The sequence below is a fragment of the Montipora capricornis genome, chromosome 10 (assembly GCF_036669925.1).
Source record: "Montipora capricornis isolate CH-2021 chromosome 10, ASM3666992v2, whole genome shotgun sequence".
NCBI classification, from domain to species: domain Eukaryota; kingdom Metazoa; phylum Cnidaria; class Anthozoa; order Scleractinia; family Acroporidae; genus Montipora; species Montipora capricornis.
The window spans coordinates 38,151,987-38,169,045 of record NC_090892.1 but is presented as its reverse complement, the minus strand read 5'-3'; the positions used below and the strand labels follow the sequence as shown (position 1 = coordinate 38,169,045).

The 17,059-nt window shown below is 38.2% G+C and overlaps 1 protein-coding gene across 3 annotated transcripts in view; it reads right to left on the bottom strand.

Annotated features, from left to right (window-relative positions):
* LOC138020270 (proline-rich transmembrane protein 4-like) overlaps positions 1-14,887 on the bottom strand; it is a 20,125-nt gene extending 5,238 nt beyond the window's left edge. The window contains exons 1-2 of one of the 3 annotated variants that reach the window (XM_068867279.1): positions 14,787-14,884; positions 3,920-6,013 (exon numbers count right to left, since the gene is read on the bottom strand). In XM_068867279.1, the coding sequence (XP_068723380.1) occupies positions 4,987-5,991 (1,005 nt within the window). In that variant the 5' untranslated portion in view covers positions 5,992-6,013; positions 14,787-14,884 and the 3' untranslated portion in view covers positions 3,920-4,986. Of the gene's footprint in view, positions 1-3,919; positions 6,014-7,112; positions 7,251-14,786 lie in introns of those variants that run through there. The other 2 variants (XM_068867278.1, XR_011126317.1) reach the window with 2 other exon arrangements.
* Positions 14,888-17,059: the final 2,172 nt, after the last annotated feature.

Here is a 17,059-nt window from a genome sequence, read left to right as displayed (position 1 = left end):
GTTTAAACTTTATTGGCTGCCTATTCGTGAACGCATATTATTTAAGATTTTTTTAATTACGTATAAGGCTGTTCATAGGCACGCCCCTAATTATATCAAAGAGTTAATTAAATTTAAGAAGCCTGGACAATACAACCTTAGGTCAAATAGTGACAATTTATTATTAGAAATAGAAAAAGTGAAAACATATACTACTCTTGGAGACCGCGCATTTCAAGTCGCCGCTCCAACACTATGGAATAACCTACCATTTAATATTAGAAGTTCATTATTTTTACCATCTTTTAAGAAAGCACTTAAGACGTATCTTTTTAGCGAAACATTTCCTTAAATATTTTAATTGTTTACACGACGCATACAATTCTTTTCTAGATATTAAGGCCAGTTTTTATTTTCTATGTTATTCATATAATTTTAATTAGTTATTAGTTAATTAGTTATTAGTTATTATTAGTTACTAGTTACATTATATATTTGTAATTAGTTTTTTAATGAATTTAGTTCCGCGCAGGTGAAAATGTAAATTGATACTTGCGCGTTATAAGTAAATTTTATTATTATTATTATTATTATTATTATTATTATTATTATCATTATTATTATTATTGATATGACACTGTTCCATGAAAATCATTACATAAAATAACCTTGATGGTGATAATTTACACTTTGTCTTCTTAACCTGCAGTGGTTACAAAGGCAATGTTTCAAAATAGATAACTGTAGTGCCATGGGAGTAGTCTACTGAAATTGTACTCGTAGAACCTCCTGCGTTATTACTGTTCTCTTTGTCCCCCATGATATTGCTGACTTCGCATGAATCACTGACTTGGACGAAACGTCTTTGGAGTAGAACTTATGTAGAATGAGATGACTACCAGAGGTGTTCTGTTTGTCGCTGATCTCCTCTACCCACACTTTTAGGTCTAATATTGGGACATGTCATAAACAGCTGAGCAATGACGCCTGTGAACACTAACCCTTTAGGCCCTCCTTTCTGTTGTTGTCTTATTTCGTTGTCAAAAAGGTACACGTGGTTTTTCATGATAAACTTTAGTGCTATGCCAAGAGCTTCAGTAATCATCTTTCTCTTCTCAGTACCATTAGAGTTGTTAACAGGCGGGAGCCATGGTGCAAACCTTTCCTCCTTCTGGTCTTGGATTCCGCTCCCTGTCATTGTGGATGGCCTCCCTCGTTTTGACCTTCTCTTAGGACACACATTCTTCAACCCGAGGCCTTCAAGTCTTGCTTGGTCAACATTCAGGGCAAGGTAAAGCCCTAACTCACTGTAATCAACATCTTCAAATGAAGTGTCAGACTCATAGATCAGTTCACAGATCTTTTCAACAGTGAAGTCGATGTCGCGGCTAGAATAGTTTACAGAGCTTTGACTTCTGCTGACCCAATGATCACGTTCCCCTCATAACCTTCATCGTTTACCCTTTTAATCTCGGCCATCATTTCCTCTGTACTCATACAAACACTGCTTTCATTGTCTTCAATCCTCACACTGGTCGAGTAGCTGGTCCTGTCTCTGGATCGTCATAGTTCTTATGGTCTTTCCTTAGTGTACGTGTATACATTGGGGGAAGAGGGCTGTAACTGGTGATTACTATGACGATCCAGAGACAGGACCACCTACTCGACCAGTGTGCTGAGCGGAGTTGTCTGTTAATCAAAGATTGTCGCACTTTATGTCAATGATACTGAAGAGGATTAAGGGTCAGCAGATGTCAAAGCTGTGTATCCTAGCCTCGACATCGACTTCACTGATGAAAAGATCTGAAAACTGATCTTTGAGTGTGACACTGTTACACTCGAGGAAATGAACACCTATGGAAGCATGGAAAAACACGGCTGGATAGAACAGGATTTCAGCATGAACGTTACCAGTAGTTACAGAAGTGACCCTATGGCAAAGCTGATAGCAGAGGCAGTCAGAATTAAAAAAAAAAAATCCCGCTGCACAGATGATGAACACAAGAACTGAATGAAACTATGTGCGAATTCCCAGGGCGACCTTGGTTGAATGATTGGTTTCTTTTTACGTCTTTTGTTTGTACCGTGGACAACTTAACTTAGTTTGATTTACATACTCTTCTACTAACATTGAAAAGGCTAAAACTACGCGAAATATAATTGTTATATGTGATTCTCGTGAGTGTCCAAAGCTTCAAACTTGAAACTTTAATCAACATGGTCAACACCAGAGATGATTGACCACTGGCCTCCTTTATTCTCATTTCGGCATTCCCAGGTTTTTTTTATTTCGCCGTTTTCTATCTCACATTTTCAATTTTGTTATCTCGCATTTTTTACTTTGTTATGTCGCATTTTCTATTTTGTTATCTCGCATTTTCCAGTTTCTCATGTCGCATTTTCTATCTCGCATCTCGCATTATCTAGTTTGTTATGTCGCATTTTCTATGGGGCATTTTCTATAGTTTGTTATGTCGCATTTTCTAGTTTGTTATTTCGCATTCACATGGTTTTTTTTAATCCTACATGCTTCCGTAAATACCCATATGGAGCTTAAGAATGGAACTTCAATTGGATAAACAAGACAGGCGCTGGAAAAAAATATCTGGAACCTTAAAAGCGACGTCTAACAGACTTCGACAAGAATCCTTCGCCCGTCGAGCCGTAATCAAAGTAAGCTGAATTTCTAATATTTTACCAAGTGTGGTGATATGTACAACACTGAAACCAAATGGAAAATTCTCTGGTAACTTATGGTTTCAACAAAGACAGAGAAGGAATGGAACACCTTAAGTGGATCTTTGATGTCTGTTGTCTAGCTATTTGTATTTATTTGTACTCAACTCTGCACAGCATTCAGGTAAAAAAAATAATTGGAAATGTGACAGTCAAGAATTATTTGAAAGAAAGCTTGTCGTCTATTGTGTGCTTCATTTTCAAGAAAAAAGTTCTTCACGAAAGGGTTTGATCCTGAAATTCATTTTATGCGTATGGTAATTTGACACAATTGGGTTTTGTTGTCTTCGCGCACGCAATGAAATAAGAAGCGACTTTTGCCTCTAATAGCAAATATGTTGTCTGTTTCAATAAATGTTTCGCTGGAAAAGGTGGCCTTTATAAATTCATCATGTTGCGCAATATTAGAGCTTAACAAATTTGCATACGTGCGTTGAAATGTGACAGGCGAGGAGACAGGATTTTTTTTGGCGAATTTTGAGTGTCATGAAATTACTTCATTTGCGTGACATAGCTTCTTTATCACGAAGATTTTTCATTAATATATTGCTTTACTCTAACCCCAAAACATTCAGATAGTAAAAACAAACTTCATATTTATTAACCATTTCCTTTGCTTTTGTGCTTGTCGCATTGTGATTTGCGATAATTTCCAAGTCTGTTTTTGTATCTCATAGATGTTTAGGTTTTCAAAGTAGATACGTTTCTCAGGAACCAGACGAAGAAGGCTTCCAGCCCGACAGATGAAATGTAAATATTCAGTTAAATATTACTAAAAAGTACGTTGTTTTCAGTACTCTGAAGACGACTAACGATTAACGTTCTTTCCCTTAGTTCATTCAGTTGACACTAGGTGATCCCGTGCACCCTTATGGTTGCCTAGCACGTGATTTATTTTTGACAGAACATCATGACCTTTCCCTTTATTCATAAAAGTCAGAGACTGCAGAAATTTTCGTGTTTTTACGATCGATTGTCATTAATCTCTCGATGAGAATTCGATTCAGAGTTATATTTTAAAACTATGTTATATTTTCAAGTGAAGCTATGATACTCGCAGTTATGAAAGCAATTTTTGCAATTGCATAAAGAAGCCTGAAAAATTCAAGACTTCAACGGAATTTGAACCCGTGACCACGCGATACCGGTGCGACGCTCTAACCAACTGAGCTATGAAGCCACTGACGTTGGGAGCTGGACCAGCCAATGAAACATAAAGCCAAAAAAATGTTTTGACCTGGCATCAGATTAGACTGAAGAGAAGAGGAATTATGAAGCGGGAACAATATCTTCAGTAATTCCTTAGAGTGTGCAATGAACGTTTGCTTCGTGCAACTGCCAGACACGCGTGACTTACAGGAAAACGTCCGTCAGAGCAATTTGAATTTTTCATTTGCTGACTATTTCTTTAAAGAAGAAACGAGGGAATCCTACTCAAGAGCGTGTTTTGTTATCTTTAAACTGAATTTATTACCAAAGCTTAAAAAACTAAAATACCTGAAAATTTACAAAATAAGTGAACGTGTGAGCCAAAGGGCCTCTGCTAGCACGACTTCTGGGTGCCTCCGTCAAATGGTCTTAATGACGCCCCACTTGAAAAAAAATTAACTGGAACGCTGCAGTTCAATACCACTCAATTCAGTGCCTTCTGTTTTTGTGTAACATGTACCACAGGCAACCCAGTGTACGCTTCATGGATGTTCACAAGGATTACGCTGCCAGAACTCTTACCTAAGGTTTATTGCATGTTTTGTTTCAAAAATTGCTGTCTTACATATGCTCAGCCGGTTTGGACAATCACATTTTACTCTGAGGCAGCTTTTATTGCGAGTGTTCCTCCAACAAGAGTTGGACAGAAAATTGTCTCATGTACTAAACATAATCTGAAATAAACATTTTTTGGCATTAGGCATAGCAACATGACTAGCTGCATGATACGTTTCCCAGCGTAAACCACCTTTTTGACTAAATGAACTCGTAACTTAAGAACGGAAAATTACTAGAGAGAGGGAGAGAGCGAGATAACTTCTCTTTCGCAGCAGTCCCTTAACGCGAGCTACAGAGTATTTTCAAATGAGGTGAAGACGGCCGTGTTGGTGTACGAAAGTTTTCGTTTGGAAATTGAATGAAGCAATGTGCTGGCTGGTTGCGTGATTATCACTACACTGCTAGTAGATTTTTTGGTGGATGTACAAAGCTATCATTGATTCACAAACGTGTGACGGCTGTTTCATGCTACCACTATGCAGTCTTGGCTAAATCTATGTCATGTTATTTGATGTCCTGCAATTTGCACCGCTTTGGCTCCATAATCACACCTTCGGCACCGGCACTTGTTGCTCTTCCTTTCTTTGGAGTTTCGCCTCGTTGGATCACACTGTAAGCGATCGTGCACGCCATAGCAAGTTCGACAAACCGGAAGCTGGATTGAAAGGCCAACCAAGGCCAAGGCGAAGGATGCACGACTTCACTATACATACCATAAACGCCAATCATGGAGTAAAAATGCAAACTGCACACAGCAAAGCCCAAAAAACTCGTGGCAAGCGTAATCTTCGCCACTTTGGTATTGCAAGACTTTGGTTTCGTCTTCTTTCGCAAGTCCATGTTTTTATCAAAGTCTTCAAGTTGATGTTGAACTTTCTTTACGTGAGTGACCAACTTAAAACCACTGTAGATGAAGCTTCCAGAGAGAATCAGACTCCACAGGATGAAGAACGACTGACAGACAATTAAGAGTGTCTTCAATTCAGGCTTGATGGAAGCGGTCGTTTCAGCAGTGAAGACAATGATAAAATGAATCAATATGACTGAAGATAGGAACTTTAGACTCTGTAGCTTCCTTGGACCGATTTGTAGCTTAGTGACTTCCAAAAATGCCAAGTGGATCAAACAAAAGGAGGAAGTTAAGCAAGGGTAAGCAATGCCAAATAGCAGCAATGTAAGCCATTTTGGATCCTTCACACCATTTTGCCTGGACTCATATGGATCTAGCAACAGGTAAACGGCTCTAGTCGCTCCAAGAAAAAACAACAGCAAGTTGATGGCTAAAAACAGAGGCTTTCGACAAAATCCTGTCTTTCTATTCGCGAAAATTATGACCAGGAATGAGTGAACAGCCAACAAGCCAAAGAGAATACCAAAGCCAATCCAATGCATATGCCATGCCACTCCCCAAGTTCTCTTAGCAATTGGCCAATCAGGACCGGGCTCGGCCAAAGCGTCTGTGTAAACTACAGCTGGTTTTGTTGTCCCGTGTTCGGTAAAGTTGGACATGGTTACCCCAAATTAACAGAACCTGTTTGGGATAAATCAAATAGAAGGCAAATAAAACTAGCAGTGCAGATAAACCAATGTTTTAGGATATTAAAGTTCATAATCGGTGAGCAATCCCGCCCACCAATGCTTTGCTGCGACTTATACGTGGTATTATTGAATTCGCAACCTCGGGTAATGCAATTCTAATTTTCTCATTGGTTCACTGGATCTCGATTGCCAGCCATTACACCTGCGTTTGACCTTATATGAAAATGAATGCGGCAAATGTCGCTCAGCATAAATTCACTTTCCGGTCGTTTCTTAAACTTAAATAAATTTTAGCTAAACCAACGCGTGCTTATGGAATAATTGTTAAAAAGCATACTTCGCGAGTGAGCGCAGCGAACGAGTGAGAGATACCAATAGTGCGAGATTAAAAACAACTTGCTTCATTCATTTTCGAAATGGAGAAAAAGTGGTCACCATAGTGAATCCGCAAACACGCATTTGTTTTGTAAAACGAAATGAGATTCGAAAGTTATACTAAACAAAGCATGATAACGTTAAATTGAGCCATAAAACTGTTGATGTAGTAAAGGACAATTACATTACAGTTGAAAAGTATCTTACAATCTCAAAACAGAAATCGTGCAGTGGATTTTTGGCTACTGGCACTTTGAATCATGATTAGCCTTTTTGCTCGCGTCGGATAACTTTCTGGGCTCTTCACTGAATTGCTAAGTTGATAATAAGGGTACCTAGAGTTATTCATTTTCCGTAAAACATGGAATTAATTAACATGCAAGTTAGATGTCCTTGTGGTAGATGATGAGACGATCCGATAGTCAATCTAAGGTTGCGTTGTCACGTTGTTTTCCCATCCGACACCTTTCTTTTGAACCTCTGAAAGTCAGTATATCGATAAAAGTTTGACAGTTCATCTACAAAGTCGCTAGTAGCCGTACTGTCTTCACACTCAAACCCATTTTCGCTTCTTTGGATAATGCTTCCTCCTTAACCGTGAATGTGATGAATTTAAGTACAGTAAGACTGTGAAAAATATTCCACTTTCACGTTGAGGATTAGTTTTTACATGAACCACGAGCAACATCGTCGAGACAATTACAAGGAATCCTTACCTGAAAGTAAAAATTCTAACCGTTGGTCTTGTTTCTTATTATTAAATCAATCCACATCATATTAAGCTAAAGAAACTAGTAACGCTGACTGCTTCAGTGCCAAAACATCGCCTGATATGCATGCTAGTGCGTTCACATATACTAATTTATACATTCAATTCTACATCAATATTCATTGGACAATGCATCACGTGAAGTCACTGGTTACTGTTTCAGATGATCGCTTCAGACTTTGTGAGATTATCGATGGAAAACTATTTTTCAATTTTTTTTTAAAGTTGTGTTCTAGGGTTTTTGAGTGGATTCCTATATTTTCTTCAAATTCATCTCTCAGTCAAATCAGTAAAAGTTACAGCTAGCCAGACGATCAATAAAATACATACGAGGCTGACTTTGAAAACAAAGATATTTTGATTCCTTGAGCACACACTAAATTTTACACAAATCGAGCTAAACTCGCAAGTTTTATACTTATGCAAATATAGAAAATTCTAAAAAATGTCTCTGCATATATTACGGTTTTCAGGACAATGCAGACTAATCAACAACACTCTAGTCCATGCTACGACAACACCTGAGAGTTGACAGAATAAATTGGATCACCTAAACACTTCTAAGCTGATTATGTAACAGACACTTTCCCGGTAGACATATTCCTAGTGCATATATACCAAACAAGGGCCGGTCAATTTGCCAAAGACGCGTACGCGCGAAGAATGGAAAATAGAGTGATGAAGATCTTTCATTTTCTCACTTTCGTGGTTCGTCATTGAATCAACACATCAAAGATGAGGCCAAATGTTCTGTTTCTCTCTAGCACTTCCAACCCCTAAATATTTCTATGCAAGTACCGCCTGCCGCGAAAGACCGTCCTTTTTTCTGCCTTTTGTGTCTTTCTACCAGAGACATCATCAACTCAATCATGAATCCATTTCGTAACTAAGTCTTATGCGCATTTGATTATTCTTATAGAAAATGCGCAATATAAATAATAAATATTATTATTTAATAATTATTCTCCGAAGGCGAAGTGATTATCGGTGAATATTCACCGAGACGAATTAGTATAAATACACAGGTGATTGTTTCAAAAAATAGAAGAAAAAAAACATTTGAACGCGAAATCATCTTCACTTACAGTGGCGACTACTAATGGCCGCCATTTTGTCCGTCGAGGTGATTATCGATAAATTTATTAGTATAAATAGTCAGGTGATTATAAAAAATGGCGTGCTCTCATTGGCTCGCTATCTCGGATTATCAGGCGATAATCACCTCGACGGACAAAATGGCTGCCAGTAGTCATTTTGCCACTGTAAATGAAGATAATTTCGCGTTGAAATGTTTTTTTCTTCTCTTTTTTGAAATAATCACCTTTTTTTATACTAAAACAATTATTCGCCTCAGGCTCAGTGTGTATCGGTGAATATTCACCGATAATCACTTCGCCTTCGGCGAATAATTGTTAATTATTTTTAACAAAATTTCATACTAAATCACATTTCGTAGTTTTTTACCTCACGTCCAACTCCAAATAGCTGTAGATCAGTAAGATAACTTTGACAATTGTTCCTAGTTTAGGATCGTCAGTAATACTTTGAAATTTCCATACGCTATTTGAAGCTGTTTCTTCCGCTGTCAGTAACGCTTCTGCAAGAGCTTTACAATACGCATCTAATTGATTAAGCTGACTGAGGAGTCATGAGGCTGAAAGGCTCTCGTGTGATGCGTTTTTCCCATAAACTGAGCTTTGCTTTCGAAGTTTTGTCGAGGTTTCATGTGAAGCGAATGCGCTTTCAATTTATTTATTTTTGTATTATTTTTTTGCCTTTATTAAAAGGATTTATGGACCAGATCATGATATCATAGGTGAGAGATCTTTTTCCGTATATTTTAATTTTCTTTTTGTTATCATTATGGTTTGATAAGAAAACGAAACGACATGAAAAAGAAACTATCCAGCCTCTGTAACAAATCGTGTTCTTGCCAATTTTCTATTCTTTGCCGGTGCATCCCTCCTTTGTACGTGTCTGTATATATTTAGAAATTATTGAATGAAGCTGAGTAGGAAAGATGAATTCAATAATTGGTTTATTATTTATTCAAAATATTTCAAACTTTCGTAAAACTGCCGCTAATTGCACAGCAGTTGTAGGATTTCTTATATCGATGTTTTTCTCCTTGAGGTAAGACTCAAAAATTAAGCGATGTTGTTTTGTCGACTTTTTGGTATTTTCACTGTCTTTATCTTTAAGTAATTGGGCAATATTTTCTTCGCTTAAACTTGCAGACCTACTAGCATCCATTTCGCTCTTTGTGTTTCTGCTCACCAAAAATACCACAACCTCGTCCCCAGGTTTTCTTGGTCAACGGTTCAATAATCTGCACTTTTGAAGTCATCGGCTCAATACGATAACATTCTTTCCAAAGTTGGTCAAAAACAGCTGGTTATGGTGAATTATGCGTGTGGTCTTAACCAATCAGACAGGGGGAAATATATTGAATGAATAATAAATAGAGGATATTACATGGCCGCGCGGAGATACGAAATTTCTCTTCGAGTGTTTCGTATCTCAAAGCGGCCATGAATTATTCTATCTAATACATAAACACCAATGAACTACTAAATCATTTCATAAAAGGCATCCAAAGGCGCGATTTTTATATGTAACCATAGCAAAAGTGATCTTTTCAGGTGTGAAGATAACATGTTATCTTCACGTGTGAAGATATCATGTTTTCGCGGGAAAGCTCACTTGCTATTTTGATTGGTGTTTATATAATAATTATATTTATTAAATTCTCAACCTCGGTTAATGCATTTCTCGTGCTCTGATTGGTTTACTCAATGTCGGTCATACATACATACATACTTTACTGCAACTCCCTAAAGAGGGTTTTTCAGTTACAAGTTAAATAAAAAATACAAAGAACAATAAATGATATATAAATAAGAATAAATAAGCAATTAATTAATACAAATCTAAATTATGTGTTGTCCTAAATAGATGAAATTAAGTTAAAAGTAATTGTTTCGTCAATTTCGATTTAAAGGCCTTTACAGAATTTACATTTTTAAGATCATTACTTAGGTTATTCCATAGTTTGGCTCCACGGTATGAAAAAGAACGGTGACCGGTGGCCAATCTGCATCTCAAAATGTTCAAATGGTTGCTTTGTCTTGTATTTCTAATATTAGTTTGAGAGCGAAATGTAAATTTTTCTGCCAGATAATCAGGGACGAGATTGTGAATACATTTAAAAACCATTATTCCATCATTTAGATAGAGTCTATCGCAGACAGGCAGCCAATTAAGAGATCTGATGCCTTGTGAAATATGATCGAACTTTCGGAGTCCCAATACAATGCGACCAGCGAAATTCTGAACCAATTGGAGTTTCTTAATAATTGAACAACTAGTGTTTGACCAAACCGTCGAACAGTACAAGAGTTTACTAAAAATAAAACAGTTCATAAGTAAAACCAATGTCTTATCTAATAGGTGCTTGATTCTGTTTATTTGGATCGGTTTGTGTAGACAGTTGGAAGCGGTTTCGGTAATATGATCATTATAGGTTAGTGACTGGTCAATGTAGATACCAAGATCCTTGGCAACAGTAACAGGAGTGATTTCTTTTCCAAGCATTGAGACAGGTACTGAAGGCAGCCGTCTTAGGAGTTGTGGTACGCCAATAAACAGGACTTTGGTCTTATCTGGGTTTATTAGTAAAGAATTTCGACAACACCAGCTGCAGATGTTATTGAGGTCCTCATTCAGATTGGCAATGACAGTATTTATGTTGGGAGAAGGAAATGATAAATAAAGTTTACTATCATCAACATAGCAGGCCGATTTGCAGTGTTCAGGAACAGACAGCAGATCATTCACATAGATAGTGAACAGAACTGGACCCAGTATGGATCCCTGGGGAACTCCATATTTCAGTGGAAGTGGATCGGAGACTGAGTCGTGGATCCGTACTCTTTGGTAGCGATCAGTGAAATAACTGTGAAACCTGTCCAGGCTTGGAGAGGAGATACCAAGTTCGTGGAGTTTCTGTAATAAGATGTCATGACGGATACTATCAAAGGCCTTTGACATGTCAAGTAGCACAATAACACAGACCTTTTTATCGTCCATTGCTCTCAACAAGTCATCGGTAACACAGAGAAGGGCTGTTTCCGTGGAATGGAGCTTACGGTTACCACTCTGGGTTTTAGCTAATTTCTTGTTTGCAGGTAAGAAATCAACAAGCTGTCTATGAGCCAGGCGCTCAGACACCTTTGATAACACAGGCAAAATAGAGATAGGTCTATGATTGCATGGTTCTTCAGAATCACCTGACTTTAGGACTGGAGTTACCTCAGCAATTTTCCATGACCTTGCAAAGATTTTAGTGTTGAAGGAATTGTTCATAATGGTTGTTATTGCCGGAAGAATTGCTGGCAGACTACCTTTGAGTACTCGAACAGACACTTTATCATAGCCAGGTGCTTTGTTGGAGGCGAAGCCCCTAATGACAGATTCGACATCCTTATCTGACACAGCATGAAATTGAAATATTTCAGGACATTCATCTGGTGTTGGCACTGTAGTTATAGGATTAATATCAAAGTTATGTTCAGAAGCAAGGTCACTAGCTTTCTAGGCAGTGACACATCCCACAGACGTGAAATATTCCTTAAATTTATTGGCCAAAGCAACCTGGTTATCAGGTACGTTAGGACGAGGATGTTTTTTCCTTGGCAGGCATTTATTTATGATCTTCCATATCGCATTGGTATTTCCACTACACTTCAGTAGTTCGGATCTTACATGAGCTTTTTCTGCAAATCTGAGCTCACGCTTGACTTCCTGTCTAAAAAATCGATATGCATTCCAGTGAAGGCGGTCATTTGAGTTGATAGCACATTTGTGCCATTGATCTTGGGTCTTCATTAATTGGCGAATTTCAGTCGTAACAAATGGATTTGGTCTGGCCTTGATCTTAACTCTCTTTATTGGGGCATGAACATCCAAGATATCTGTGAGCAAGGCATTAAATGTGTCCACTTGTTCATCAAAATCATCAAATATGGATATCATGTGGAAGGGTGCAAATGCCAAATCCTCGCAGAATCGCTCAACATTATAGCCAATGTAACTCCTGATAGTAACATATGAGGGTTTGAGTCAAGGGGTCTTCAGCGTCAAAGCTAGGTAGACAAGATAATGATCGCTTATTGAGGAGGCGAGCACGTCAGAGTGGCTAACAATATTCTTATTTGTAGACATGATCACATCAATAAGAGATTTTGAGGTCTCAGTCACTCTTGCTGGCTTCTCGATCAGTTGCAATTTAGATCACCAAGCACAATAATATCCAGATCCAGGAGTAATGCATCAGTAAGACTTTTTGTAAGTGATTCAAAGCAGCTGGTAGGTGTATTTGGAGGTCGGTAGATGATACAGATCAAAAATGACTTGTAGCTTCTACACTTTACTTTCAGCCATAGTTGTTGAAAGCCGTCTTCATAAGCAAATGATAAGTCCTCCAGTATAGTGACTTTAAGGTTGGACTTAGCATAAATGCACAAGCCGCCTCCATATTTGTGTGGTCCTCGATCTTGTCTGAAGAGCTGATAACCAGAGATCTCAACACACGCATCAGGTACAGATAAATCAAGCCAAGTTTCGGAGATGGTGAAGATTTTGAAACTGTTATGCAGGATGGTGTCTTTAACGAGGCAGAATCGTTCTCTTGATTTCAAGGAGCGAACATTCAGATGAGCAACTTTTACCATCGCCTTCAAACCCTTCGGTATATAGAACATGGCAGAGTTACATTGTCCGTTAGGTCCTGGATGAGGATGAATGTCTCCACTTCTAGCCACAGAAAGAGCAACCGGGTTGAAGGAAGCCGTACAATTTGAATAGTACGCCACTCTTGACTTCCGAAACTTCTTGTGAGGTGAGGTGACAAAATGGCCGCCGAATCGTGACACGTTCCTTGGCGAAATTAGATTGAAATCAACCGGGTATGAGTTCAAATACATGTCAAATTTATATCCGTAGTACACTTGAGCATTCTCGAAGAGCTTGGGGGAATATAAGTTGACAGGGAACGAAGCTAACAGCGAAAAGCTTAATAAAATTACGGACGAGATCAAAGCACGTCCGTCCGCCATGACCGCTGACCGCTGACCATATACCTTAGTTTGATCTTATATCGCAAATAATTGCGCTAAGCGTTGCCAAGCTAAAATTATTTTCACCGGAAAGCGAAATTTCTCTGTGAATAAAGGTCTAAATAAAGATCACTAGTGACCTTTATATGAGACATGTCGCTGCAACATATCCCTGAAACATGTACCCGCAGCATTTTCATGGTTGTGCACACGTTGTGATTTTGTCTCTGCTACATGTCCCCGCTACACGACTCTAATGCATGTCATCTCAGTGTGTACTACACACCTTTTTGTCGCTGCAACATGACGCCTCGTGTCTGCCCACCTTAAGTGATAATTGCATTGTTTGGACATTCAGACCCGCACTCCCCTGGGACTGAAATCAAAACCGCCACCGGGATTTTCAGAATGATCATAGAAAGTATGAAGGTTCATACACGTGACGTTTCATCGACATTTTGATAGACTGTTAGGCACCTGAATGTATAGTTAATGAATACAAGCACCGCATGTTGCAGGGTACGTTCTGATCAGTGAGAAATAAAGCACTCAGTTTGTTTTTCTGGCGTAAGAAGAGACGGAGGAGACAAAGAGAAAGAGAGCGTAACAATACGTTCAGTGAAAAAAAGGAAAGCAATGGTTTTGATCGCTCTCTGAGTGAGTTTTGTGTTTTGGTAAATTTATTTGCAACGGTGTGAAATGACCACATTTGAGGTAATGAGGTAATTTAGAGGACGTAACTACCTGAGAGTGAATTTCTCTTTAATTATACGTTCACCACACGGTCCATAGCAGTTTTCTTCCTGGATAGTTTCGTACACAATTTATACGCCAAAGGTCTTGAAAATATGTAATTGTAAAATGATTGGAATAAGTTATGTTGTTTTCAGATGAAGCTCTCGTGGCTGTCGTTGTCGTCCTTGCTTATAAGCACTCCAATATTGCAATGTAAACGTTGAGTGAAAATCTTGTTAAAATTTTAGCCAAAACGAGAACGGCTAAGGCAACGACAAGGCCACAAATCAATATTGTTTATTAAAGGAGATAAAAAAAATATTTCTACTTGCGCGGCACGCATTTTTGTACATTTATTTGCCATACTCTGCAAAATTACAACGTGAAATATCCTAAGTTAATTAAGGTTTTAACGACAACGTGAGCATGGAATAGTGAATTGCTCCTTCTCTATCTTTACTGCTCGCTACCAGCCCAGTTATAGGATGCCGTGAATTACATACAACTTCAACATGAAACACCTGAAAGCGCCAAAGTCTACTCTGAAGTGGCGTTTTCTTTGCCAAAGCCATGTTCGTTCCTTAAACTCCCTAACAATTTCTTTTTAAGACAAGATTATCTTTGAATATTATTGAAGAAAGTGACTGATTTGCTTATCATGAAGAGCTGTAATTCAAAAGGTAGTGAGTAAATGACTGCTGTACTTTTCGACTGAATGAAGCAATAGTCCGTCTGCAAAATTTCTCAGGTCTTTTTCAAAGTGAACCTACCTCGTATAAAATCCAGTCCGAGGGCAGCCTCACCAACCAGCTGGTGAGTGGATTACTTTTTCAGTGGTTTGAAGTTAACAATATCGAGGAGAAGGGAGTTAACATGTCATAGCTCCTGTAATGGTCATAATGTTTCCTTAGATTTAATTTCTTTCGGGTTTTTTGATAGTTATAGGCCATGTTATCTTTAATTTTCGGCATCTCTTTAATTTCGACAGTGCTTGTCGGAAATGTTGATTACAAGGCATACAGGCATACTCTAAAATCACAGTGACTGCTCTCTGGCAATAGCCATTAGTCTCGATGGAGAAAATTTGAAGTGGTGACATTGTCATGTTTAAATATACGTGTATACAGATTTGGAAATGGCTTTTATAACGTACATAGTGCTTCCGAATGAGCTGTAAATCGATAGGTAATGGTTTCACAATTGAGCTTAACCTCTCGATAAGTTTTGCAATATGCCTTAGCAAATCATTCTCGGTTTTTTCAGTGATATTTATAAGCCATGCTATTTTTCATTTTTGTAATATCTTTAATTTAACTTCGACAGTGCTTGTCGGAAATGTTTATTGCATGCCATACAAGCATACTCTAAACTCACTAATCTTTGACGATGGCCATTAGCCTCGATGGAGAAAATTCGAATGGTGACATTATGATGTTTTAAATATTAATAATACACATGAAATAATTACTCGATTCTGATTGGCTGAGAGCCGAAGCGGCTCGTGCAATTTCAGCTTTTTCAAAAACTCACTCGTGCAAATTAATTCCAAATTGAACTCGAAACCGTATGATTACCTATACTTATGTCTTTTCAGCCTTGAAAAGAGCTTACAAACGTATAGTGCTTCCGAATTAGCTGTAAATGCTAATGGTTTGGCAATAGACCTTTTACCTTTCGATAAATTTGCCATTTACATGCATTCAGTAATTGCATAGAAAAAAGAGGAAATTACTAGTTCTTACAATGTCTCCCATGCAGCTGAAGTTAAAATGTCGAGGTTTTTTTGCAACTGAAAATTTTCTGAACAGTCTCCCGGTACTGCGCATTTACCGTCAACCGTCAAACAGTGACGCCCTTTTTAAGTTTTACACACAACTATGAAAAATGCTCTATTTGTCATTTTATCTTAATGATCCATTTAAATTCAGTAAGGTGAAGTTGCGGGGAAGGCACGATCTGTTAGAGATAAATTTTTAGTTGCTTTATTGTGAGAAAAAATGACATTAGACCAAATAAAAAAAAAGCGAAATCAAACCATTTCCATTCAGTTCTAGCCTTGGGAAACAACCAGATGTACGGCTTCCGTTATTTCCAAAAGACATCGACATATTTCTCCTTGGCCGTGTGATTCTGTACTCATAATTCATATCTTCAAAGACGTGACGGTATAACGTCAAGTTATTCGACAGACAGTGTATCCTCCAATCACTTTCAACAAGAAAAACGCAGCTGCAGCTGCAGGTTTCTCTTACAGTCTCAGAGCAGGACGATAGTTGCTATTTTTCTTTATGAACGGGGAACGATTTGATCTGTTTCCTTGCAAATGTCACAAAGGACATCCATGTGCCTCAGAGCCCATTGAGCTGATCCGAAGCCACCTGAAGCAAAATTACCAGATGAAGATATCTAGTTTGCCCACAAAGATAAAAAAAGACCTTAATTAAATGAATTTGAGGACATCTTTAAGCACTGACGACATATTTTTAAAGATATACAAACTCATTTGGAACATTTGGGTAGAATTTTAAGCCTTGCCAGCAATTGCCTAAAAGCTAAGAAGGGTTTCCATAGCGTGGATGTTTGGTGCTTAACGAAACACAAACTCTGAGCATCTCTGGTGATTTGCTGGGAAATACGTACTTGCCTCTCTTTCTTGTTTTCGCTCATTTTTCCTCCTGATTTAAAACTACTAAATTTGATTTAGCTGTTATTCTTGACTTTCAGGGAAATGATCTTGTGATTAGTGGATCAATTCAGCCTCGTTTGAACTCTCTTTGATTGGCAACCGGTCGCACATCTGTGAACAGATGTGATTAGTATTATGATTAGTAATGTATTTTTCGATTCGTGCGAAACACCGCATTAAATTGAGCCTGTGAGATCAATTCTAGCTTTTAGCACTAAATAGTAAAGGGGTTTGGGAGCCGAACTAGTGAGCAGCACGTCTGCGAACTCTAAGAGTTGTAAAACGATTTATTTTTTCCTACGCGTTTCGTGTGACTAAAGCACACTTTGCCAGGGATGGTTTACAATACAACCAAGA